The 27,381-nt window shown below is 35.6% G+C and overlaps 1 protein-coding gene across 1 annotated transcript in view; it reads right to left on the bottom strand.

The window, feature by feature from the left end:
- Positions 1-18,150, bottom strand: part of PDE9A (phosphodiesterase 9A) — a 187,956-nt gene extending 169,806 nt beyond the window's left edge. Inside the window, exons 1-2 of the mRNA XM_074213911.1 lie at positions 18,049-18,150; positions 2,175-2,245 (exon numbers count right to left, since the gene is read on the bottom strand). Of these exons, the coding sequence (XP_074070012.1) occupies positions 2,175-2,245; positions 18,049-18,117 (140 nt within the window). The 5' untranslated portion in view covers positions 18,118-18,150. The remainder of the gene's footprint in view (positions 1-2,174; positions 2,246-18,048) is intronic.
- Between the last annotated feature and the right edge of the window lie 9,231 nt (positions 18,151-27,381).

Below are 27,381 nucleotides of genomic sequence, written 5' to 3' on the forward strand. Positions count from 1 at the left end.
CATTAACTATTTTAAAATTTCAATCAGTTTTTATACTCTAATCAATTAGTTTCTCATCTGACAGGGATGAAAATAGATGATTTCCAAGAATGTTTGCAACTCTAATATTACATAATGTTACAATTCTTCCCTGATTGTTCCTTCTTATAAACAGTTTTCTAATGAATCAAATTTATTGTAATAGAAAATGTCTGAGACAGAGTGAGGATATCTGAATTTTTCAAAAATTCATTTACCAAAATAGATAACTTGTCAAGAAAGCACCAGTAGGAACTATCAGAGAGAATATCTGCCAATTTGGTGGCCTTTTTTTGACTCGCATTCTCTTCAGTCTTTCCTCAGTCTTTGAAAATGTTGATCATCTTTGCTTCCTTCAAACTCTCTTCTCTGTAGGTTTTCAGGACACTACTCTCTCCTGACTCTTATCCTATGGTTACTTCTTCTCAGTCTCCTTTGCTAGCTAGATCATGCCCTCCAGTCATAGGTGTCCTTTTTGATGGTTTTTGTCCTGGGCTTCTCCATCTATGCTACCTCACTTAGTGAGTTCAACAACTCCCCTGGATTGAATTAATGTATTTATGCTAAAGATCCCCAAATCTATCTTTCTTTCCATTACCTCTCTGCTGATCTTAAATTCAACATATCCCAAACTGATTTTGTTGTCTTTTTAAACTTGCCAGCCTCTACTTACTTCCCTATTTTTTTTTTAGGTTTTTGCAAGGCCATGGGGTTAAGTGGCTTGCCCAAGGCCACACAGCTAGATAATTATTAAGTGTCTGAGACTAGATTTGAACCCAGGTACTCCTGACTCCAGGACTGGTGCTTTATCCACTGTGCCACCTAGTCGCCATACTTCACTATTTCTGTAGAGTGTAGAGGTTAACACCATTCTCCTGGTTCCTCAGACTCAAAACCAAGGTGTAATTCTCCATACCTTCTTCCTTCTTTCCTTTTACATTGATATTATTAAGATGCAGACCCCCATCACCCCATACCTGGACTTTTGCATTAATCTGTTGGTAAGTTGGCTTGCCTCAAATCTATTTCATTCTCCTTTCAGCCAACTAAAATATTTTCCTAAAGTGCATATCTGTCATCCTTTTACTCAATAAACTTCAGTGGCTTCCTTTTGTCTCCAAGATCAAATACAAAATTCTCTTTCTGACCTGCAGAGTCTTTTATAACTTAGATCCCTTCTACCATTCAAATGTTCTTACACTTTCCTTTGATCTAGTGACAGTGGCCTGTTTACTGTTCCAGGAATAAGATACTTCATATTTAGTCTTCAGGCATTTGATCTGTCTCCTGTGCCTGGAATGCTTTCCCTCCCCATCTCTGCCTCCTAGGTTTCTTTTAAGTAATGACTAAAATCCTATCTTCTACAGAATACCTTTTTAAATCCTTCATAATCCTAAAGCCTTCCCACTGTTTATTTTTTTCTTATTTATCCTCTATGTAGCTTGTTTATTATACATAGTTGTTTATTTGTCTCCCCCATTACATTGCATACTCCTTGAGGACAGGTGCTGTCTAGCACAGTGCTTGATACTATGATAAATGTTTATTGATTGACTGATTGCAGTTGATGAATGCTTATTGGTAGACTAATACAAAACACATTCAATGAGGCTATATTTTTGGCCTCTAGTCTCATTTTTGAAGTCATGGTTTTGCCTGATATCATGTTCATACATGAAGAAAATTAAAATCATCAGGAGATTCAGTCAATTCAGTTATTTGCTATTATATGAATCAAATTTTTAAAAAACTACAGTTTTGTCAACAGAAACCTATACTAAACCTTTTTTGTAATATTAAAAACTATATCCCTTTAGTTGTTCAGCATTTGTATTGTGAATATTAAGTAGTTAACTGGGGAAAGCTAATTTTTCAAAGGAACATCTGCAAGCCAAGGGACAGAACCAGAATTTTAAGTAATAAATCCTGAGTCCTTTGTCCTCTCACTCAATTCTTTGCCATACCACCATCTGATAGCAATGTTTTATTTTTGCTGACTTGAAAGAACTCTTGGGACATAAGAAGTAATCCATACTGGGCATTTCTTTAATACATCCTTGTTCCTCATATGTGATGATTTTCTCTATCTTAATATCTTTTCCATGAATTTGAACTTTGGAAAGTGACAAGACAAAATGCACTTTTGGAGAACTTACCGTGGTAAACCAGTTGCAATGCAGACTAGATCCATAATATCGCTGGAACTGCAGTATTTGCTAAAGACCACCTTTGAAACAGAATAGCAACAGAGCAGTAAAAAAACAGAACAGGAAAATATACAATTAGTTTCCATGGTGATATCAAATTCCATGTGCTTTTATCGTGGTTAAAAATGAAATGGTTCATTTTTTTTAAGTAAGTAAAATCTTTGTGGGCACTGAAATATTATTACTGGAAACATCTTTAATTATGTCATTTTATTTTATTTTTAGGGTTTTTTTTAGGTTTTTTTGCAAGGTAAATGGGGTTAAGTGGCTTGCCCAAGGCCACACAGCTAGGTAATTATTAAGTGTCTGAGACTGGATTTGAACCCAGGTACTCCTGACTCCAGGGCTGATGCTCTATCCACTGTGCCACCTAGCCGCCCCAATTATGTCATTTTACAAGTGATGTAGAAATCACTTTTATAGGGGGAGGCTAGGTGTAGTAGGGGATAAAGCACCGGCCCTGGAGTCAGGAGTACCTGGGTTCAAATGCAGCCTCAGACACTTAATAATTACTTAGCTGTGTGGCCTTGGGCAAGCCACTTAACCCCATTGCCTTGCAAAAACCTAACAATAAATAAAATAAAATAATGATGTTCAGTCATTTTAGATGTGTCCAACTCTTTGTGACCCTCATTTGAGATTTTCTTTGTAAAGATACTAGAGTAGTTTCCTTTCCAATTCACTTTATAATTGAGGAAACTGAGGCAAACATGGATAAGTGACTTGTCTGGGGTCACACAGATATTAAGTTTCTGAAGCCAGATTTGAACTTATGAAGGAAGATTAATCTTCCTGACTCTAGGATTGGCACTTTATTCATTCTGGCATCTAGTTGCTCAAAATAACTATAGACAATATAAAATATTTGGGACCCTCCCTGTACAGATACTTAGAAATTATATGAACTAAATAATAAAATACTCTTTATATAGAGATGTATCTAAATTATTGGAGATATATATGCATTGCTCATTGCTAGACTGAGCAAATATAAAAAAAATTAACAGTACTGTTTATATTGATTTACTCATCCAGAACCATATTAATCAAGTTACCAAAGAATTATCTTACAGAGCAAGACAAAATAAAAAAAAATAATTTGATGGAAAAAATATCAGGAATATCAAGGGAATTAATTTTTAAAAGGAGGAAGGGAGCCTGGCAGTAACCAGATCTCAAACCATATCTCAAAGCTGTAATTATCAAAACAAATTGGTTATACAATATATGGAAGGAAATGAGAACCATAGCTTAGTGTTTGATGCTGACAAAGATGCCAGTTATTAGGATAAGAATTCACTATTCAACAAAAACTGATGGGACTTACAAATTTGTCAGAATTTAGATATTGACCAACTTTTCACACCACATATAAGACAAGCAGCAAATTGGTACATGAGTAAGACACATAAAGGGTGACATCAGAAACAAATTAGAGGAACCTGAAAGCAAATACTTGCTAGATCTATGAAAGGAATAGAAAAATCATGACAAAACAAGAAATAGAGCGGTTCACAGGTGGCAAAATAGACAATTTTGATTGCACTAAGCTCATAGGTTATCTTGTCCTGGCAGGAATCTTTGACCTCAGGATGAAGCTTGTCCATCATAGATTATGATAAAGGGAAGCCAGTTGCCATCATCAGATCTAATGTCCCTTTCTTCTTGAGGGCGACACCTTTCTACTAAAGTTACATCTCTCCTTACTTCCCATCACATTCCCCAAGTCAAATTCCTGCTATGCCATACCAAATGATAAGGGAGGAACAGACAGTGCTAGAGCGCTGGAAGACTCCTCAGATGCCCATATTGCTGTATCTTTTTCCGAGCCCTGAAGGAGTACTCGAGGTACTTGATGTCTCAATTGATAAGCTAGTTTAACCAAGTTGTACCCAGTCTTATATTCACTTGCAATAGTCAGGATCCTTCTGCTAAGCCCTAGGTAAACATTACCTTTACATGTTGGAAAGGTGGTGATTTATTTGGTAGTGACTCACCTACTATATAGCATCTCTTAATTGTAATACTAACAGACTCAATAACTCAACAATATTTTAAATAAATTCATGGATGATGGATCAAAAATGAAAAGTTGAAAGATAACAATACCTGGAATATCACTGTCTAAGAACAGGTTGCAGAGAACTTTCAGTGATGTCCTCTATTTTTTTCACCTCTCCCTTTTCTGCCTCTTCCTCCCCCACCCCCTGTCTCTTCTTCCCCTCTCATCACTTCCTTCCTCCCTCCACCTTGAATTTTTCTTTAGGAAAACTTATTTCCCTGTTAGAAAAATAAAACTCTTTGCCTGAGTATTTGTAAAAAAGAATTGGAGTTTCTCCCAGATCTACTTCACATCTGCTACTTATAGAACTGGCTTCACATCTGACTTAGCTATTATTTATGCAAAAGGTTGGCTATCACAGACAAGATTTAAAAGCATAATGACTTTTGTTTTCTAAGATTTGGGATGTTTGCTTGATTTGTTCCATACAAACTCTTTAAACAATTCTGCTTTCTTCTCATGGTTGATTTTTTTGACTTTTCTACAATGTGATAAGATGCACAGGTGTAAGGAATGTTTCAAAAATCCTTTCAGGTTTTAATTGGCCATAACACCATAGGAAAAAATCAGGGAAAAAATTAGACTGGGAGAAGAGACAAATAACTTACCCTAAGGTTCATTTTGTCTCAAAAACTGCTCACCCATACCCAATACACACTTACATATAATAACAGAAGATACTTTGGACTTGAATATGAGGACCGAGCAAACATAATGTGGTTGATAGTGGATAGTTTAGTGTTCAGAGTTTGAAAATTGGGAAGTACATACAACTAGGGTGAGGTTTTTGACAAAAACAAATAAGTCCCTGGACCAGGAAAAGGAGCAAAAGAACACCCTAAGCCATAGGGTAGCTTGGTTAGTTGGGAGAACCTCTTTCTTGATTTAAAAACTAATAGCTTGATATTTGGAGTGGGAAGGCTCTTGTTAGAAGAATGAAGTTTTAGAATCAAGGACCTGAAGAGACAAAAGAAGAGGACTAGAAAGGAAACTTTTTGATGATAGCATGATAAGCATTTTGGCATTTTATAGAAAGGGTAAGAAAAAAATGAAATTTGTGGACTTGATTTAAACTGAAAAAAGCCTGCAGCACCCATTCTTTCCTTGAAGAGCTAGTTAAGGGAGAAGATGAAGTCAATAGTGTGAAGAAGAGTTTCATATGTCCAGTGGAGGGGCATCAAATCAAGATAATAAGTCTAGCAAAAGTTTAAACAGATGGGCACAGAGCAGTGGAACAATGTCAAGTAGAGACTATAAACCCATGTGAGCAACATCCTTAAAAAACTATGAGACACTCAGGAAGCAGGTCCTGTGTGACTTCCATGAATGTGCTGGCATTCTTTGCATGTGTTTTAACATGTTCACTATATTTGTACCATCTTCTCCATTCACCCTGAAGACCTGTGTTCTCTACATGTGATGCCTTTACCATGTGGTGCCCTGGCCATATATATATATATATATATATATAATTCCAATATGTACCAATTGTTAATAGAGATGCTATAAACATATAAAGGTAGAGATTATTTTTCAAGTAGGAGTTTCTTAAAAGTAGGAACCATCTTACATGTGTACATTTGTAATTCTCAGAACTTGCCCACGTGTCTGGCAATAATTCAATACTTAAATACTTTCCATTTGTCAAAAAAAAAAAAGGAAAAAAAATCGTGGGAACTAAAGGCATGTGGGTAGTCCTTTAAGGTTCTGGTGTCCGTACTGGCTAAAATGAAGGAAATTTTACTTGTGAGCTTTTTCTTCCAGTTTCATATTATCTAGTTTGCTGTTACTCAGATCCATCCATCCCTGAGAATTCCTCCAAAAATAAACTGTGTTTTGTTAAGAGGAATTATGGACCTGTTATAGAGTGCTGAGTGAAAGAAACTTTGAGAGAGGTTTTAAAAAGGTATCCATGGTTGACTGAAGCTCTAAAAGAAAAAAGTCAAGCATAGTCAATTTTTCTAGTGATTTCTTCTAAGTGTGTGTACACTCTTTCCCCAGATAATGAATGCATTGATGGAAGAGTGTGACCAAAGTTTATGTGTGAATTGTGAATTTGATCAATCATGCACTTGCTTTAATCAATATTTGTGATATTATTTCTTTTGCCTTAAAGCTAAGTAAATAGGTGTTTTTAAGATTTAAAAATATCATTATTGCAAGTAACTAGTTGTATAAATATCATTGACCATGTGGGTGTGTACATTGTGAATAGTTGGTTGAATAAACAGAAATACATAGAAGGAGGACAAGGGCTAAAGAGTGTGTTTGCATGTATTTTCGTGTGTGTGGGGGGAATTAATTTAAGTTATTAAGGTTAAGTTGAGTATGATGGGTAGTAGGAGTGGTGGGGATTATCTTTCTCTAAGGTTCTAAATCTGCTATTATGTGAAAAAGTTGGGGTGACTGAGTCAACATAAAAACTAAATAGTTATCTAATTTTGAATATGTGTGCATATATTTACATTTAAATTGCAGTCTGGAAAAGGAAGTATGTTTATAAATAATGCTTCATTGATTATTCTCAAACTAATGTTTGTGCCTGAGTTATTATTTGTATGCATTTAGTAACAGTAATTTGGATAGAATTTTTTCTCTGGAATGGGTATCTCTAACAATCAGAAAAGAAAGTCAACAATCATAAAAATTTTATTAAGAGCTTACTACGTGGAAGACACAGCTAAGTTCTGTGGATACAAAGAAAGGTTAAAAAAAATTTCCTGTCCTCAAGTAGTTTATGTTCTAATGTGGTAGATATGGAGTAGAAGGAAGGAAATCTGCAAAGGGGAAGGCGATCACAATTGGGGGGAAGGGTGGGGATCAGAAAGGGTTCCTGTAGAAGACATACATAACCCAGACTTGTTTGGGCATGACCAGTTTCTCTAACATGAAGCCTTCAGGGGACCTTGGAGCATGAAGGCATGAAGGAATTCCATGTTCTTTATCAGGCGTGTGGAGAGCCTCCTTGAATGGGCTGCCTGCATTTTAAAAACTGACTAGACTCAGCTGATTATTTTCTTCTTAGTCTCTCTTTCCCATGTTCTCTCTCCTCCTGCTTATTTACCTACAACATCAATGCCACAAGTTGAACTGGTAAAGCGGGGAATGGTCTCATTCCTCTGTTCTTGTTCTTGGACCTAGTCTCTGATAAACGAGCCTAGGAATGTTTGTATTCTGTGTTGCTTTTCCTCCTCAGTTTCAGGTACCACAGGTGATCCCTATAGAACCTGAAAGTTCAAGACTTTTTTGGAGCTAGGATTAGAAACAGGAAGTTGCAGCCGGTCATGAAAGTTTAAAGAATCCAGGATACATGGGACTCAAGACCGAAGGTGTTTTTGAACTGGGGCTGTGCTCTGTAGGAAGCAAGCTAAACTATGAAGCTTATCTCTTTTTTCTCCCTAAAGCATGAGTTGATGCAAAGTGGGGGTGGGGGGATGGAGATAGAATAGATTATGCCTCCCATGTTTTGAGAGAATAAGTCTATACACTTACAATGATACTTTGGGAAAGAAATACTGCTGTGTTAAAGCCAAACTCACATAGCTACTCAAAAGCCAGGCAGGAGGTAAGCTACATTTCACTCCTCTCCCAAGGTTCCCTAATATTTTTAATGGGATTTTAATGGGATTATGGAGTATAGGAAGTGGTTTTTTTGCACCCTAGATCCATTAGTCACTAATATAAAGAAACATAGTTACCTAGTATTTTTTAAATACAAAGATCCAAGTTATTTAGGCAAGAATTTACTATTCAATAAAAACTGTTAGAGAAACAGTAAAACAATCTGGCAGAAACTAATTCTAGACTAATATCCCAGACCATATGACAAGATAAGCTCCTAATGGATATTAGATGGATATTAACTTTAGGCATAAAGTTAAGCTCAACATTATGAACAAATTAAGGAACATGGAAGAAAATATGCCAGATCAATGAATGGGGAAGAGTTTGTGACCAAGCAAAAGATAAAAGAGGGTTACAAGAGGGAAAATAAACAATTTTGGTTAAACAAATTTAAAAAAATTTGAATAAATTAAATCAATGAAGCTAAAATTAGAAGTAGGAAACTGGAAAAAATCTTTGCAAAAGATTTTTCTGACAAAGGTCTCTCTTAAGTATAATAGAGAACTAATTCAAACTTACAAGAATAAAAGCCATTCTAAAGTTGATAAATGGTCAAAGGATATGAATAGGCAGTTTTCAGAGGAAGCCTTAACAGGCTTCTTGTTTTCTTATACTTTAGATTCAGTTATAATTGCTTTATTCCAGTAATTCCTCTTTTGGGGTAAATTTGAGTTAGTGGGCATAAAAAATGTCTAGCATGCCATCTTGCTGTTCATATAACCCAGAAAGTTCCAAAGGATCATATTTAAAGAAACTTGATACTGAAAAAAAGGAAATGGTTAAAGAAACCAACATCACTTAGACTTATTTTTTCACTGAACTTTAAATAATATAAATCAATCATGAAAATGATTAGGCTATATTTGCACAAATTGATGCTGAGTGAGATGAGCAGAACCAGAAGAACATTACACACATTAACAACAACATGGAATGATGATCAGCCACAATGGAGTTGCTCATTCCATCAGTGTAATAATCAGTAATAATTTTGGGAATTTGTGATGGAAAAAACAATCTGTATCCAGAGAAGGAACTGTGGAGTTTAAATGAAGACCAAAGATTATCTTCAATTTTGAAAAGTTGTCTTATGCAATATGTAATAGTGCTATCTCTAATGTTTTCTTTCTTCCTTTTGGATCTGATTTTTCTCTCACAACAAGTTCAATTTTGATCTAGGCTTATCATGGATATGAATGTAAAGCATATATCAAATTGCCTTCTGTTGGGGGGAGGGAGGAGGAAAGGGAAAGAGGGAGAAAAAAATTATAAAACTCAAAACCTTGTAAAAAAAGATTAGTAGAAACTACCATTGTGTGTAATTGGAAAACAAACAAAAATATTTATATAGTAAAAAGAAGAAAATGATTAGGCTCAAAGAACCTAAAAACTTCCTCAAAAGTAAATATTTCTTTTTTCTTGCCACATATCAGCCAAAAGTAATTAGAATATAAAAACATTTATAGAGCACAGAAGAGGGCAAGAGAATACTTGAAGGACTTCTATTTACCATAATTCAGTAACCATCACTACTTGTAGCCATATAAAAACATTCTCTTGATAAACAATTATGAATTTTTAAAAAATGGAAGATCAGGGGTGGCTAGGTGGTGCAGTGGATAGAGTACCTCTCCTGGAGTCAGGAGTACTTGGTTCAAATTTGGTCTCAGATACTTAAAAATTACCTAGCTGTGTGGCCTTGGGTAAGCTACTTAACCCCATTTGCCTTGCAAAAAAAAATCTTAAAAAATAGTAAAATAATAAAAAAAAAATAAAAATGAAAGATCATGGCAGTGGGAAGGAATCTACAGATCTCTAAGTCTAAAGTACTCCTTGACCTTGGAGCTGGTACAGATGATATCTGATATAGAAAAATAGTTGTTCCCTTCATCCTTCAATCAAAAGAAGTAAAATGGGTAGGGCATTTAGCAAATGAAAATCTTTTTTTTTTTTTTTGCTTGTTTTGCTTCATAAACTGAAAAAGCGTAATAGCAGTGGAAATAGTGTTAGAAAAAGAAGCAGCTATTTGTGTAGTCAGAAGACAATACTAATCTGAAAAGTGTGTTGCATTTCATTTCATATGCTCATTAAAGAATATGGTAACCCCCACATACTTATGTACAACAGATATATTTGTACATTAATTTTGCATAATTTTGCTATTTATTTTCATATGCTATTTATAGGCAGCACATATATTCTGTTATTATGTAGTTCTACTTTTGTTTCTATTGTATTTATTTTAGGCATATTTATTAGCATGAACTACTATTATATGTATACATAATATGTATGGTCACTAGTTTTGGGAATTACAGAATAAAAAACCAATTGATTTTCTGAAGACAGTATATGTTTAAGAGAAATTGAAAAGTACTTATTCTTTTATAAACCTAATATTAATAAATTTAATATAAACCTATAAAATAGAAAAGAGGGAAGATAAGGTCAATTGTAACACTGGTCAAGTCAGGTTCCTTTTTGGGTTTGAATGACTCCCTTGAGGGCAGCACCATAAGATAAAGAATAATAGATCATGCCTCAGTGTGAACTTTCAGGGAGTTTAGGAGAGATGTTTGAGGAAGAAACCAACTCATGATAAGATATATAGATGTATGGAACAGAAGAAAGAGGAAAAAAAAAAGAAGAAAGAAGAAGCCATAAAAAACATTGCCTGAAACTGGAAAGATTGTAAGAGGTGGAGGCAATTGTTACTTGAAATTGCTTCATAAAATACAGACTCCAAAATTGTAATTCTGTCTCTCTGCCATTTGGGTTTATTCATGGAATCCTGAAACCTTTCATCTTGGGGTTTGGGAAAAAAAAATATATGTTTAAAAAAATATATATATATGTTTAAAATATTGAATTTTTTTTAATACAGAGAGTTAAACCTCAGGTCTTTGCTAATCTGGTAATTACTAAAAAAGACATAAGAAGACAATTGATAGAGAGCATCTCCAAGGAAGAAAGGTAGATCTAACACAGATATTTTGCCAGGTGCTGTCTCTGGCTGGGGCCTGGGAGCTCTAACAACATAGATTACTATGATTACTTATCACTTAATTCAGCATCCTAGAACAGAGAAGGAGTATTTTATACTGTACAGTGAATCAATAGAAGAATGAGGTAGACAATAGGAATGGTTGAGCAACTGTTCTCATGATTAAACACTTCCCAAACACAAGTAGATACAAAACCTCTAGAAGAGATAGATTGAAAATAAGGTTAAATAGAAATATATCTGATCTTCTTGTGAGGGGAAATGAAAATGCCTGTGGGGACACTCTCAGCTTTGAAGCAAGCTGGAAATAGGACTCTCAAATACATCATTTCTTCTTAGGACTGAGGAGAATCTTAATTAAAGCGCTAAATTTCCTGTGTTTGCTACCTGAAAAAAAATGGAGTCATATACTATTTCTTCTAGAGGCAAAACCTAGGAACTTAAATTGAACAATTTAATGGCCAGTTCTACTTGTCTGTCTTAGAAACTTTCAGCAAATAACGAATATGGGAGTTATTGAAGGCTTATTCTATGTCCTAAATGCAACTCCATTTTAGGATCATAGGATCAAAGATTTATTTCACAGAATTTATAAACTTTGAACTTTGCTTAGTTTTCCGAGCTATTTTTTTTTTGCAATGGAACATTGCATTTATTTGACAGCTTTCTAATTGTTTCTCTGTAAAGTTTTTTGTATGATTGTGTATAACTACAAATACATTTGTGAATATGGCACAATGTATAGCATAAAATCTATTTCTATGACTCTTTTTACACACTATATGTATAACATGTCATGTAATAATAAATGACATACTTTTATATATGTGTTTACACACACGCATATATATATAAAATACATAAAATCAGTTTTATGAATAAACCATAAAAGTCTATTATCTCCTTTCTTTCCTATTCCATACCTCTTACCTCAGCATTTTTTTGTTGGTCTTTTTATTTGCATTTTTGTTTTTAGTATAAATGAATGTGCTTTGTCAAAAATTTTTTCTTTTATCTCTTGATATAGTTATAGCACTGAATTTTCAATAGTTTAGCAGCTGATTTTTCCATTTACACTCTTGAAATCATCAATATTGCTTTCTTGTATCTGTTTATTTTACTTTGTATCAATTCAGATAAGATTTACCCATGTGCTGCTGTTTTCATCATATTCATGGTTTGTGATAGCACAGTAGTATTCCATTATAGTAAAGTATATATTTTATATATTCATTCATCAATTGATGGGCTTCAACTTTGTTTCTAGCTCTTTGAAAAAAGTATAGTAGAGGGGCAGCTAGGTGGTGCAGTGGATAAAGCACCGGCCCTGGAGTCAGGAGTACCTGGGTTCAAATCTGGTCTCAGACACTTAATAATTACCTAGCTGTGTGGCCTTGGGCAAGCCACTTAAACCCATTTGCCTTGCAAAAACTTAAAAAAAAAAGTATAGTAATACAAAAAGTTCTATTATAAATATTTTGGTCATGTTAGACTTTTTTTTTTTTTGCCATTTACCTCTTAGGGAATTATGCTTATCAATGGGATATCCGGATTAAAAAATTTGCCCACTTAAAATAATTTTCTATCATAAGTACAAATTTCTTTCCAGAATTGTTGGACCAATTTGCAATCTCATCAATGGTGAATTACTGTACTTGCCTTTCTGTAACACTTCCAGCTATTTCTATCTTTTGTTATATTTGCCAGTTTGCTAAGTATAAGATGAAACTTTGGAAATGCATTGGTTTGTGTTTTGCTTTTCTTATTGAATTAGTCATCTTTTTATGGATGTTAATAGTTTGAAAATTTTTTGGAGTGACTGGTGACCGGTTACCTTTGGAAAACAATAATGATTATAACTATAATAATGAAAAGCAACATTTTTATAGGGTTTTAATGTTTGTAGAGAACTTCAAAAATCTTATCTCAATTTATCCCTAGCAACAACCCCATGATTTAGGTACTATTATTATTCCCATTTTAAAGATGAGGAAACTAAAGCAGACAGAAATGAAATGACATTTCTTGGGTTTTTTTTTTTTTTTGTTATTCTTTTCAGTCATGTCTAACTCTTTGTGATGATCTCTTTGTGATTTTTCTTGGCAAAGATACTAGAGTAGCATGCCATTTCTTTTTCCAGTTCATTTTACAGATGAGAAATTGAATCAGAATTGAGTGACTTGCCCAGTCATACAACTGTAATTGTCTGAAGTCAAATCTGCACTCAGGAAGATGAGTCTTCCTGATTCCAAGCCTAATACTCTATTCACTGCATCATCTAGCTGTCTCCTTTTCTGAGTTACACAGCTAGAAAATGCCTAAAGTCAAATTTAAACTGAATTCTTCCTTACTAAAATCTAGTTTTCTATCTGAGATGCCAAAAATTACTTTTGATCTTACATACTTGTACTAACTCCTTATATGTAATGGCTATCAGATATCCTTATCAGATATATTTATTATATCCTTATCAGATATATTTAATGCAAATATTTTTTCCCCAGTCACTACCTTTCTAATCCTAGTTACAGTAATTTTGGTCATATAGTTGACTTTTATTCTTCTTATGGGTAAGAAGTCTTCCTTTAGTCATAGGTATTAAAAGTTTGTGGTCCAGCTGTCTTCTACAATGTTTTTTTCAATATATGACTTTTTGGTCAGGCCATATAACCATGTTGAGCTTGTTGTGGAATATGATGTAATTTATTGGTCAAATTCTTATTTTTGCCAAACTCCTTTCCAGTTTTCTTGGCAATTCTTGTCAAAAAGGGAGGTCTTCTTCAAATAACATATGCTCTTGGGTTTATTGAACTTGAGACTATTGAATTTAATTGTCTCTCTTATAAATAAACCTTTTTCCTTTCTATTTTTTTACTCACTAATAAATATCAAAGAATTGAGAATGTACCGACCTCCTTTCTGCATTCTCTGTGAGGCATATACTGGGAAACATAGGTGATATAAAAGAAAAAGATGACAATACAAATTTAAAAAATAAAATTAAAATAGTTTTAAGACTATGATTATTATTATTATTTCTATGACCCTCAGAATACAATCTATCCATCAACAAACATTTAACAAATGTCTGCTCTGTAAGGAGCTGGGGATACAAGATAAAATGAGATTGTCTCTACTGTCAAGGAACTTACATTTTATCAGAGGAAATAGTATGTAAATTGTAATTTACTTATGTATATTCAGAATAAATAAAAAGTAAATTCAAACCAGTTTATGAGATAGGGCACTAATGATAGGCTAAGCAGAAAAGGCATCCTGTTGGAAATAGTTACTGAGCTGAGTCCTGAAGGATATAAGGGACTCTATGAAGTAGAGATAAAGAGGGAGATCACAGAGAATGGGTAGTACAAAGATATAGAGAGAAGAGGGAATATCATGTGTGAAGAATGGCAAGAAGGTCATTTTGGCTAGATAGTAGGATATGGGAAGAAAAATGATGAAGAATGAAGCTAGAAAGGAAGATTGCTTATGAAGGGTTTTTAAAAGGAATTTATATTTTGTCCTAGAGGCAATAGTGAGTCACTGGAGTTTATTGAGTATGGATATGAAATTGTCAGATGTGTGTTTAAGGAAACCATCCTTATTTTTAAAAGGGGAAAAAAACACTAAGGTTTGCTCTTATGAGCAAGAGCTATATAGTTAAGAAGAAAACCAAATCAATAATACCAAAAAAAATTGAAAGAAAATTTCTTTTTTTTTTTTTAAGGTTTTTGCAAGGCAAATGGGGTTAAGTGGCTTGCCCAAGGCCACACAGTTAAGTAATTATTAAGTGTCCAAGACGGGATTTGAATCCAGGTACTCCTGACTCCAGGGCTGGTGCTTTATCCACTGCACCACCTAGCCGCCCCCGACCCAGTTATATTTGAAGAACATTGATGAGGAGGAAACCTTTTGTAGAGAGCTCTAATGATTAGAGTGATATTTCTTATGACAAGACTTAATCTGTGTCTTTATCATACTCACTTCTTTGGCCCTGGTTCTGTCATCTGGGGCCAAAGAGAGCAAGTCTATTTCTTTTATGTGACTAATATCTATTGAAAGTAATTTTATGCCCTAGCTATTCTCTTTTCTAGGTTAAACATTTCTAGTTCTTCCACAGGATCTCCATGTGACATGATCTTGTTGCCCTACTCTGAATATTCTCTGGCTTATTAATATTAATGTTATACACTTGCAGTCTAGTGGGACTGACTAGTCCAGAAAACATTTGACTGGATTCAATCCTTGTTTCCATTTTTATAAAGAAAAATACAGCAAACTATAAAGGAACAATCCCTTTTCCCTTGGTGGAAATTAATTACATCATTTTCAGTGTACCTTTAGAGATTCTATAGTGTAACCATGAAATGTGATCTTTACTGATGGTATTGTAAGTGAGGGTGAACAAGGAGTGACATGACATGAGTTTGGGAACCTTAGGAAATGCCTCATATTCTTCCAGTTAGTATGGGACTTTAAACAAAATCACCTTTTCTCTTTGCTCCACAATTTATACCTTTGAAAAAGGGAGATAGTAACACTAATATTGTATACCTTACATAATTTTAAGAGGATAAAAAGATAGAAAAAAGAAAGCATTTTGCAAATTGAAAAGTGGTGACAAGTAAAAATTATTATTAAAATAATAAATAGCCTAATGTGGTACAGTAAATAGCAGTGTGTTATACTAGATTTGAGGCAGCTAGGTGGTGTCGTGAATAGAGCACTGGTCTGGTAGTCAGGAGGACAGGATTTCAAATCTGGCCTCATGCACTTGCCATTTACTAGCTGTGTGACCTCTGGCAAGTCACTCAACCCTGATTGCCTCACATCCAGGACTGTCTCCAGTCATCCTGATTCAAATCTAGACATGACCCAGTTGACTCTGGAGAGAAAAGTGAGGCTGGTGCGTTAGCACAGCAGCCCCTCACTCAAATTTGATTCATGTGCTCTATGTGGCATCATCTTCCTAATGTCATGGTCTTCTTTGAGAATGAAGGACAGACATTGTTATACTGGATTTAACTTGGAAGTCAAAAGATCTGGGTTCAAGTCCTGGCTTGTCATTTACTACTGAAATATTTTTGAAGACTTAGAGATTGAACCCCCTTATTTTTCAAATGAGGAAAGAAGTGTGGATGATGTGATTGATTAAAAGTAAAAGAAAACCTACTAAGCAAGATCTGAATCCCCTTTTTGTGACTATAAAGTCACCTAACCTCCTTCCATTGTGCAACCTTAGGCAAGTCATTTAATCTTTAGAAGGTCAAAGTTTACTGATTTGTAAAATGATAGCATTGAAGTAGATGATCTCTAAAAACCAAGATTTTAAAAGATAGACTAGTTCAAAAAGTAAAGCTTACTTCCTCTTTCTCTAATCACCCTGATAAAAATAAAACCTTTCTCACCTAAGTTTGACTCATTCCTGGAAGCCAGGTCTATATTTTTTAAAATCTCTGTCTTCATTTGGAAAAAAAAAAAAGGACATTTAGAGGACTGATCTTAGAAAATGCTTATAGTTTAGTTTAATTTAGCAACAATTCTTTTGGTCATTTATTTAAAATTTAGAAACGCAGACCCACTCTGATCAGGTACGATTAAATCAAACATTTGTGGAGCTGAACAGGATATTAATTTTATTCATTTGTTGGAGAAGGGAGGCTGACAAATGCAGTTTCAAAAGATAAAGGAAGAGGGGCATGTGTGTGTGTGTGTGTGTGTGTGTGTGTGTGTGTGTGTGTGTGTGTTTGTGTGTTTGTGTGTATTATGTGGGAGGAGAGGGACACATCAGTACTTTTCATTTCACTCTAGGCTTTGATTTGAGCTCTATCTCATCAGAGAGCAAGACATACATCTTTTCATTAGTGATCCAAACCATACAGTTTTGGCAGAGCATCATATTCCCCTTCCCCCATCCCATGATCTACATTTCAATGCTGTCCCTTTTGTATCAGTGAAGACCTGGCAGCTATATTTGATTCATTGCAAAATCCAACGAAAATTTTGCCCTTGATAAAATTTTACCTTGCATTTTTTCTCGTCAAGAAAATTTTAAAGGTACTTCAAATCTGTTCAATCTTAAACACAATTTGGGGGTGGGAGGAGGACATTCCCTGCCAATCAGAATGAAACAAAGGAATTCATAAATGCCTGTTCAGGCAAGAGTTCATTTTCAGATGGGGAGAAGTCAATTCTTGATCCCTTTTATAAATGATATGAAGGGTACATGCTCTAGAAGATGGGGAGGGAATGAAATTAAAAAACTAGAAAAATATATTAACATGGATGCTTGGAATTTGACAAAGGAGAAAGAGTACAATATCAAAAATAATTAATGAAGATGAATTCTCTCAGAGATTACCTACCCTGCAAGGAGGGATGGAACAGTCCTTTCCATTTCCAACAGACCGGGTCTGTAAGCGACCAAGCTATCTCCTATTAACTGTATTTGAAATATTTGCTTCTTGGCTGCCTGAGGATGTAACAAAGCTCAGATATTGAAATATATGAATATACTAAGTCCTATGTATGTAACATGTGCATGTTTCTGTGATATTGCTTGTTGTACCTGAATGTGAATTTAGAATTAATTTCATTAATAGCAACAATCTATTAGTTTCAAAGGGGGAGAGCTTGAGAAATAGGAAAAAAAAAGCTTTGTCTTAATGATCTTTGTTCTCAAGCAATGCATCAAGACTTAACAGACTCCTTTGTGAAGGATGAAAACTGGAAAAAGACCTCTCTCTCTCTTTCTCTCCACATGCTAAAGTTGGCACAGAAGTGAAAACATTGGCACTACACAGAAGCCTGGGGAAGAGTCCAAGAAAACAATTATCCTAGGCATTTGCACGCTGACCCAGGAGTGCATGCAGTACGAAGACCTTGCTATTCTTTTCCAAGAAGAATTACTTCCCTCTTGGAAACCCAGGGGAGACTCAGAGTGGCAGGTCCCTTTCAAGCCAGCGTATTGGGCCATCTGCCATCGGGGCCATTCAGACCCTGAGAGGCACCCTAATCGGTAAGCAGCAGATGCAATAGCCAGCACTCACAAAGCTAAGACAGAAAAATATGGGGAATTTACATTCCCGAGGAGCTTTCTGCCAAAAAAGACAAGGACAGAGAAGTAAGGGTACCTTTTGAATTCTTCCATCAATATCCAAATAAATTGCCTTGGGCCGGTAAGTTGAAAAGCCAGATCCCATCTTCTGCTGAACAGCTACTTTTTTTTTTTACTGTACTTTCCAAATGCCCCAGCAGTCTAAAAGGGAGGGAGAGAGTGGGAGGGAGAAAGGAAAGGGGGGTTGGGGAAGATTAACCAACCAGAGCTGAGCCACCACAGCCGGATTTCTTAGTGTTTCTGCTCTATATAATAGAGGGTTCAGTGCTTATGGCCCTTACTCAAACAAACCTGTATTTTGACCACTCCGTAGCTTTTGCTTCCCTGCCCTTCTTTCCCTTCGCCTTTTCTCCACTCCTCTCCCCTCCCCTTTCTATCCACTCTATTAGGGATTGTGAGAGAGGGAACTTGGGCACCGGGAGAGGATAGCCAAGACTACATTGTTTTCTGGGGAGATCTGGACTTCTTCTAGCCCAAGGATGTGGAAAGATTGAGAAGAGATGAGATTCAAGGTCATGGGTCATTTGTCGTCAACACGATGAGGATTCCAGAGGGTCCAACGGAATAGGAAGGCTGAGGAGTATTTGGGCTATGGCAGGAGTAAGCTGAGCTGAAGAAGTACAAGGGTGAATTTTCATTGCACTAAATGTTGCCTGATAAGAAGGGAAGTAGCTGGGAATTTGACCTCTGTAGCAGAGGAGTTAATCAGTTAATAAGGGCTGCTCACCTTCCAGGGTCCTGTGATAACTGAGCCTGGTGTCAATGCCTCTCTTGGTGACCCAGAATCTCCCAAGGTTCGATGCTAAGAGAACAAGGTGGTCATTGCATCTCTCGGGAGCAGGTTGAACTCATGTTCTCGCTGGTCTTCTCTGCAACCTTCCTTCTCTACATTATACTCTTGACTTTTCAGATTTTCTCTACCATGCCCCCGAGCAGTATACCTCCACTGACTTTATTTCCCAATTAGAACATAAGGTCCTTGAAGGTAAACCTTTTTTTCCCCTGCTTGTATTTGTATTCCTAACTTAGTGTCTAAATCCTTCTTGACTGTCTGATCCCTTAGACAGCAGCAATTTTTCTGCTCTGAATTTCTCTGGTACCTTGTTTACACTTCTCTTGCTATCTATACCATCTAGTTGTTGTGAATAAAATGTCTTAATTTCCCAGCCTTTTTCTTAATGTGATAGTTGGTGGCTTAGGATTGACCTGGGTTTGCCGCCTAACTCTTATGTTTATTGTCTGTATTGTGTGACCTTAGGTAACCTTAGTTTCATCTTTTAGGAAGTGCAGTAGAGACAGTTTTTGTCCCGAAGCCCATTAGCATGGTATTTCTCCTCTTTACTGGAGATACTGTCCTGGGTAATGGGATGGGTGGAGTCAGAGTTTCAGTTTTCAGTCTGTCCCCTTTTGGGAACTAATCATAAAGGTACTTCTGGCTTTCAGCTCAGAGAGAGGGGATCTAAGATGCCAGTGCCACTTCATGTTGCTGAAGGGAAAGATTGAGAAAACATGAAAGGAACCAGCAGTCTCCTTCATGTCCCTATTCCCCAGCTTGCTAACTCTAGACATTTCAAGGAGTTTCCCTTTAAGGTGAGATCAAGGACATTTTATCTTGGTTGAGTTGAATTATCCCGAAGGGGAAAGCTTATTTACTCTGTATTATCTAGCATATGTTCTATGCATGCCTTCTCTGATTTCTGTTTTGCTACAATTTGGATAATAATTATCATTATTTGTCATGCAAATTCCTTGTGGAACTGGAATTAGGTGGACTAGGAGTCAAATCTTGGATAGAGACTTTGGTATTCTCCTTCCCCCTCAAACAACAAAGCAATCAAGTTAGATAGAACAAGATCCTATCCCCTAGACAGTAGAAATTCTTCTGGTATTCCTTAAACTCTCTGAGGAGAGCAGAGTAGCACCTGGCCCCGAACTCCTGTTTCACCTTCTGGAAGGACTGATAGTTTTCCTTGGAGAAGGGGATGATACCAGAGATGTCTCTTCTGCCTCCCTCTAAGCCACTCCACTACTTCCTCTCATTCTGCTACATGTAGGGACCCTCTTCATAGGAATATAATTTTTGTTGTTTATTTTTGCAAGATATTGTTGGGTTGGTGGTTAGATTTTTTTTCTAAAAGCTGGACCAATTTACTTTCTGTCACATGCTAGTTCAGTTATTCCCCCCCCACACTTAGGAGCAGACATTTCAAATGGTACCAAATGATTACACCTGTAACAGAAGTTTCTATTGAATGGCCAGTAAAAGCCCCTAGCTCAAACCTTTTGTGACTTAATTCAGATTTTGAAGGTTTTAAATGAGTTAAAATCTGCAGTTGTTTAATGCTACCTTTCTGAGGAGAAGTTAAAGGAGTTTCCCCTTGCATAGCAATATTTTTGTGCTGGTGAATCATAAGGTCACCTTCTTTTGTCTCAAATTGTACTAACACTTAGTGATTGAATGACCATTGCTTCAGACCAGCAAACTGAGGCTTGGGAACTTTCTTTGATTTAGAAAAAAGTTTTTGTTAAGAAGTTTGTTTCATATCATAGATGGGGAAAGATCAGGAGACTTTAGAACTGTGCCTGTCTTCTCTCTGCCATCTTGGCTGGAAGTCGCTAGAAAAAAAGGTTTTAGCATTATTTTTCCCATGACAAGGCTTATTCCATTAATGAGATGAACACTTGTTTGCATATTTTCTTTTATTTTTCTCTTTATAGGAAGGAGAATTCATTTATTTATTGATTATATCCTAGGGTATTTTTTTTTTTTTTGCAAGGCAATGGCGTTAAGTGGTTTGCCCAAGGCCACACAGCTCGGTAATTAAGTGTCTGAAGCCGGATTTGAACTTAGGTACTCCTGACTCCAGGGCTGGTGCTCTATCCACTGTACCACCTAGCCACCCCTGGGGTATTTTTTTCAATGTAATTTTTATTTGTTTATATAATTTTTTTCTGGAGGTGAATTATACTTGACTTCAATCTAGGTGCTAATCACCTAAAAGTAAATATAAATTTGTGTGCTTTTCTTTTTTTCAATAACAAATCTGAATCTTCCCATTGTATTAACAATCACTGAGTGGCACCGACATACTAGAGGGGGATGATTCACATGCTTTGTAGAGGTCATAGCTTAACTGATAAGGCACAGCAGTCCTGGTTGAAAGAGGATAATCCCCTTGACCTAATGGAATGTCTGTTGAGGGCAGCTTCCTTGATGGAGAAGTCAGAAGCAGGTTTTTCAGATCCCACCTTTTGAATTGTATAAGAATCCTTCTCCAAAACTCCATTTTGGGGGTTCATTTTTCTGTCAGGGTCCCCATACACACCTGAATAATGGGCTAGCTTAGAGAAATTTTTAAAATGTGCATGTTAACATAATTCTGTTTATTCTTTCTTGGGACCAAACTCTATAGGCTAGTAGATGTCCCTTGTTTGGACAAATACCTGAGCTTAACACCATATTTAATTTGATTCTTTATTAGGGCCAAACTTATGGAGGTTGTCAATATATCAAAACTCATTGATACCATTTTTGTGGTTTCAACTCATGTCTTTTGCTGTGCTGAAACTAGGAGAATTGTTCAAGGAAGGAAGGCTTGCATGGATCAATGGGGGTTCATTTATCAATGAAGATATCACAAGACTCTCTGACCCAGGAAGGTAAGAAAAGGCATACATTTTAAATCATAGATTACTGCAAAAAGGTACAAGTTAATTCACAGAGTTCTTTATGGAGGCAGCAAGTTTACGTAAAAAGAATAAGTTTCAATAGAAGAAACAGCTACAAGTTGGGCTGGCAAGAACATCAAAGACAGTTAAGAAAAGAGAAAGGACACAGCTACAGGATGGAATTGTAGCTACTGGCTAGAATCAACATCAAGAACCTGTATAGGGAGTGAGACAAGAAGAACCAGAAGAACACTGTACATCCTAACAGCAACATGGGGGTGATGATCAACCTTGATGGACTCATTCATTCCATCAGTGCAACAATCAGGGACAATTTGGGGCTGTCTGCAATGGATAATACATCTGTATCCAGAGAAAGAACTGTGGAATTTGAACAAAGACCAAGGACTATTACCTTTAATTTAGGAAAAAAAAACTGATATCTTATTGTCTGATCTTGCTGTCTCTTATACTTTATGTTTTTTCCTTAAGGATATGATTTCTCTCTCATCGCATTCAATTTGGATCAATGTATACCATGGAAACAATGTAAAGACTGGCAAATTGCCTTCTGTGGGGGGAGGGAAGTAAGATCAGGGGGAAAATTGTAAAACCCAAAATAAAATCTTTATTAAAAAAAAAGAACCTTTATAGGGAACCCAGCCCACTGCCTGTGCAGGGAGGAGTCACAGAAAAGGATCAAGGAGTGACCCACCTCAATATGACTGGAATCAGGGATACACCCTGCCAGACAGGTGAAGGAGGGTGAGGCAGAAGGGGCTGAAGTTGCTTTCTATTATCTTAGGGAATTTACATTTGAGAAGAACAATGGGGAGAATGTCAGAGGTCTACAGAAAATGCCAGAGAAGCACAGATTATGAGCCAGGCACTAAAGGTAAAAAGTCAGAAGCAAAATAGTTCCAGTCCTCAAGGAACTTATATTTTATTGGAGAACAACATAAAAATGAAATAGGTTTACAGAAGATTAAATACATATATCTATAGAAAACAATTTTTTTTTTGAAAAAGAACATATTGGGGTGGCTAGGTGGCGCAGTGGATAGAGAACCGGCCTTGGAGTCAGGAGTACCTGGGTTCAAATCTGACCTCAGACACTTAATAATTACCTAGCCGTGTGGCCTTGGGCAAGCCACTTAACCCCATTGCCTTGAAAAAAATCTAAAAAAAAAGAAAAAGAACATGTAATATGTGAAAAAAGAGTATGAACTGCAAATAGGTTGTATGAGATATTTAAGTTAAAATGTTCTTTTTTAATCTTAAAAGTATTTTATTTTTTTCCAATCACATGTAGAGATAGTTTTTAACCTTCATTTTTGTCAGAAGATTGTTTATTAGGTGATACTTTATTATTATTAACCAAATCATCTCAAAAGGATTGCTATTTACTAAGTATAAAGGAATTGTCCTATGCATTGCTGAATGGGGATGCTGATGTTGATAAAATCACAGATTTTTTTTGATGTATAATTGATAGGACCTCTGTAAAATACATTTCCTATCCAATAAATTTCTCTCGATGCTTAATTATTATTCCTAGAACTAAAATCACATAAGATCTCTACTCAGGCACAGGAGATTTTTCCATTAAGCTAGGAGAGAAAGAGAGAGGGGAAAACTAAGTATATAAGTTTAAAGGTATTCTTTAGGATCTCAGCAGTCTTGTTATATCCCAGAGACTCATGAAGGAGAGAAGTCAACCACTGAATATACATGTGTGAGTGAACCAGAGAGATGTCTGCTGCCGAGGGGTACTCTCTGCTTTTTCATGGTGCTACCAAGACCAATATCACAGGAGTTGTGAAAGAGCTTAGAAAGCTGATTGTTGCAAATGCTAAATCAAGATTCCAGAGGAATGAAAATGAAATTGCTGAGGGAAAAATAATAAATGCATAAGTATTTTTTACAAAGTACTAAATTGTTGAAAAGATTTATTGCTCATGAATAATCTGTGATAAAAAAATAAAAAGATAATATTTCTTAACTACATAATTTAGTTATTGACAAACCAATTGAACTACCCAAGAAGTTTAACTTAAAAAATAGAGTACTTGGGGAGGCTAGGTGGTGCAGTGGATAAAGCACCGGCCCTGGAGTCAGGAGTACCTGGGTTCAAATCTGGTCTCAGACACTTAATAATTACCTAGCTGTGTGGCCTTGGGCAAGCCACTTAACCCCATTAGCCTTGCAAAAACCTAAAAAAAAAATAAAAATAAATAAAAAATAGAGTACTTGTTCAGTAGGACAGAGTCCTAAGCACACAAGACTAAAAAGAATAAACAAACAACCAGTTCACCAGACCCAAAGATCTATAGCTACTGGGGTAAGGGCTCAAAAAAACTTCTGCGAAAATTGGCAATCAGATTAGAAAGAATTAAATTTAGATCAGTTTCTCACACTCCATACCACACAAATGGTTGCTTTTTTGTATTATTTTCATTGTATCTGAGACTTCATGACACCCTTTTGAGTTTTTTTTAACACTGATATTGATAAAGGGATATTAGTCTATGATTTCCTTTGCTTTGTCTTACCCCAGTTTAGATATCAAGATTATCTTTGTAATAGAAAAGAATTTTGGTAGTATTTCTTATTTTCCTATATTTCAAAATCATTTATGTAATGGCTATGTTAGAATTAACTTGTAAATTCATATATTCTGGGGTTTTTTTTCCGTTAGAGTGCATATTTGGCTTCAACTCCTTTTTCTGAAATAGTTATCTAAATTTTGTTACTTTGGTCATTCAATATTTTATTTTAGTTTTATATTTCAATTTCATCTGTTATTAGTTATGTTGACTGACCTTTCGAGGCAGCTAGGTGGTACAGTGGATAGAACACCAGCCCTGGAGTCAGGGCAACCTGAGTTCAAATCCAGCCTCAGACATTTAACAATTACCTAGCTGTGTGACTTGGACAAGTCACTGAACCCCATTACTTTGCAAAAAAAAAACCAAACCCAAAAACCTGACCTTTCTTTGAATTTCAGGTCTTAGCACAGTGTCTTGAATATAGTATGTGCTTAATAAATGCTTGTGATAAGTGATCATATCACTCTCCTACTCCTAATGTTTCAGTGACTCACTATTGCTTATAGGATATAATTTAAAGTCCCTCACAATCTGACTGCAGCCTTCCCTTCCAGACTTATTACATATTATTTACTTCTTTTTACTTCACTCTAGAAAAATAACTCATTTTCCCTAAGTATGCCTGTGGTTGCAGCCCATAAATTTTGCAATGTTGTCTTATTGTTGTCATTCCCTTTAGTGAAATTATTGATTACTTATAAGATTAGTTTTTGACTCACTTATTCTTGCAAATTAGATAATTTAGTTTTCAATTAAATTTCAGTCTGTTTTTCCACTGCCCTTTTATTGCATTGTGACATGAAAAGAATACATTCAATATTTCTGCCTATATACATTTGACTTTGAGGTTTTATGCCTTAATTCATTGATCAATTTTTGTGTAGGTTACGTAGCTGAGAAAAAGGTATGTTCCTTTCTGTTCCTATTCAGTTTTCTCCAAAGGTCTGTAATAGTTAACTTTTCTAATGTTCTATTCACCCTCTTAGTTTCTTTCTTGTTTATTTTTTGCTGCATTCATTATGAACCTGAGAGGGGATAGTTGAAGTCACCCATTAGTATAGTTTTGCTGTCTATTTCTTCCTTTAACTCACTTAATTTCTTCTTTAAGAATTTGGATGCTATACCACTTGATAGGGGCATCTAGGTGGTACAGTGATAGATCACTGGCCCTGGAATTAGAAGGACCTGGATTAAATCCGGCCTCAGACAGTTAATAATTGCCTAGCTGTGTGACCTTAGGCAAGTCACTTAACCCCATTGCCTTAAATAAATAAAATTTTAAAAAAATTGGATGCTATACCAGTTGGTACACATGTTTAGTATTGATATTACTTCATTGTCTATGGTACCTTTTAGCAATATATATAATTTTATTCCTTATCTCTTTTAATTAGGTCTATTTTTGCTTTTGCTTTGCTGAGATCAGTTTTATTACCCTGTTTGTTTTTTTAATTTCCTAATAGATTCTGCTCCTGTTCTTTACTTTTACTCTGTGTGTATTTCTCTGCTTCAAGTGTATTTCTCATAAACAACATAGTGTAGGATTCTGATTTTTTTATCCACTTCTGTTTTATAAGAGCATTCATCCCATTCACATTCACAATTATGATTATTAACTCTATTTCCCTCCAACTTATTTTTCCTCCTGTTTTTTTTTTTTAACTTTTTGTCTACTACATCCCTTGATCCGTTCTTTCTCTGTAGGTCCTCCCACCTTGCCTCCATCCTTTTACTTAATCTCCTCTTCTCTTATTTCCCTGTTTTCTATATTCAACTGATTGTGCATATTATTCCCTTTCTGAGTCAATTCTGATGAGAATAAGGGGCAAGTGATACCAAACACCAACCCTCCCATCTTTCCAACCACTGTAATAGATCTTTCATGCCTCTTTGCTTTCTCATTCCTTAATTAATTCACCTTATACTCATATCCAATGTTTATGTATATTCCTTCCAGTTGTACTAGTGGTGGTACAATTTTTAAGAATTACAAATGTCATCTTTTCATGATGACATATAGTTTAGATCTATTGAATTCTATTTATTTTTATTTATTTATTTGTTTTTAGGTTTTTGCAAGGCAAATGGGGTTAAGTGGCTTGCCCAAGGCCACACAGCTAGGTAATTATTAAGTGTCTGAGACCAGATTTGAACCCAGGTACTCCTGCCTACAAGGCCAGTGCTTTATCCACTACGCCACCTAGCCGCCCCGATCTATTGAGTTCTTTATGTTTTCTTTTGCCTTTTTCCCTTTTCCCATTTCACTTGGGTCTTGATACTGGAGATCAATTTATTTTTACTCAATTCTTCTATTTAATCAAATGATCATCCCCCCACCCCTTGAAATATTGTGCTTAATTTCACCAGGTAGATGTTGCCTTCCAGAATATCATGTTCCATGATCTTTAACCCATTAATGTTGCTGCTAAGTCCTGTGAAAACCTGATTTTTATTCCCAGTATTTGAATTGCTTGCTTCTGGCCACTTGCAGTAATTCTTTTCTTGTTCTACAGTTCTGAAATTTGATATAATGTTCCTTGGAATTTTTATTTTGGGATCTCTTTCCTGAGGTAATGGGTAGATTCTTTCAATATGAGGGCCGTTTTCCTTGATAATTTTTTGAAAGATATTGTACAAGTCCCCTTTTTGATTATGGTTTTCAGGTAGTTCAATGATTTTCACGGTCTCTTCCTAATCTATTTTCTAGATCAGTTGTTTTTCCCAGGAGGTATTTACATTTTATTCTATTCATTCATTCTTTTGAATTTGCTTGTTTGATTCTTGATATCTCATAGTCATTACTGCCTACCTAGCTCATTCTAACTTTTAAGGAGTTGTTTTCCTGTTTTTGTACCTTCTTTTTCATTTGACTAATTGAACTTTTTAAAGGAGTTATTTTGTTTTCCAAGCTACTGACTTTCCCCCCCATAATCATCTCTTATTACTTCTACTTTGTCTGAGATCAGGATTGCTGACCCTACTTTTTGTTTTTTTAACCAGCTAAAGCATAATCGATTTTGCTCCAGCCTTTTACTCTGTGGCTGTGTCTCTCTGCTTTGTGTGTTTCTTAT

The sequence above is a fragment of the Macrotis lagotis genome, chromosome 1, assembly GCF_037893015.1.
Source record: "Macrotis lagotis isolate mMagLag1 chromosome 1, bilby.v1.9.chrom.fasta, whole genome shotgun sequence".
In the NCBI taxonomy this organism is placed as follows: domain Eukaryota; kingdom Metazoa; phylum Chordata; class Mammalia; order Peramelemorphia; family Peramelidae; genus Macrotis; species Macrotis lagotis.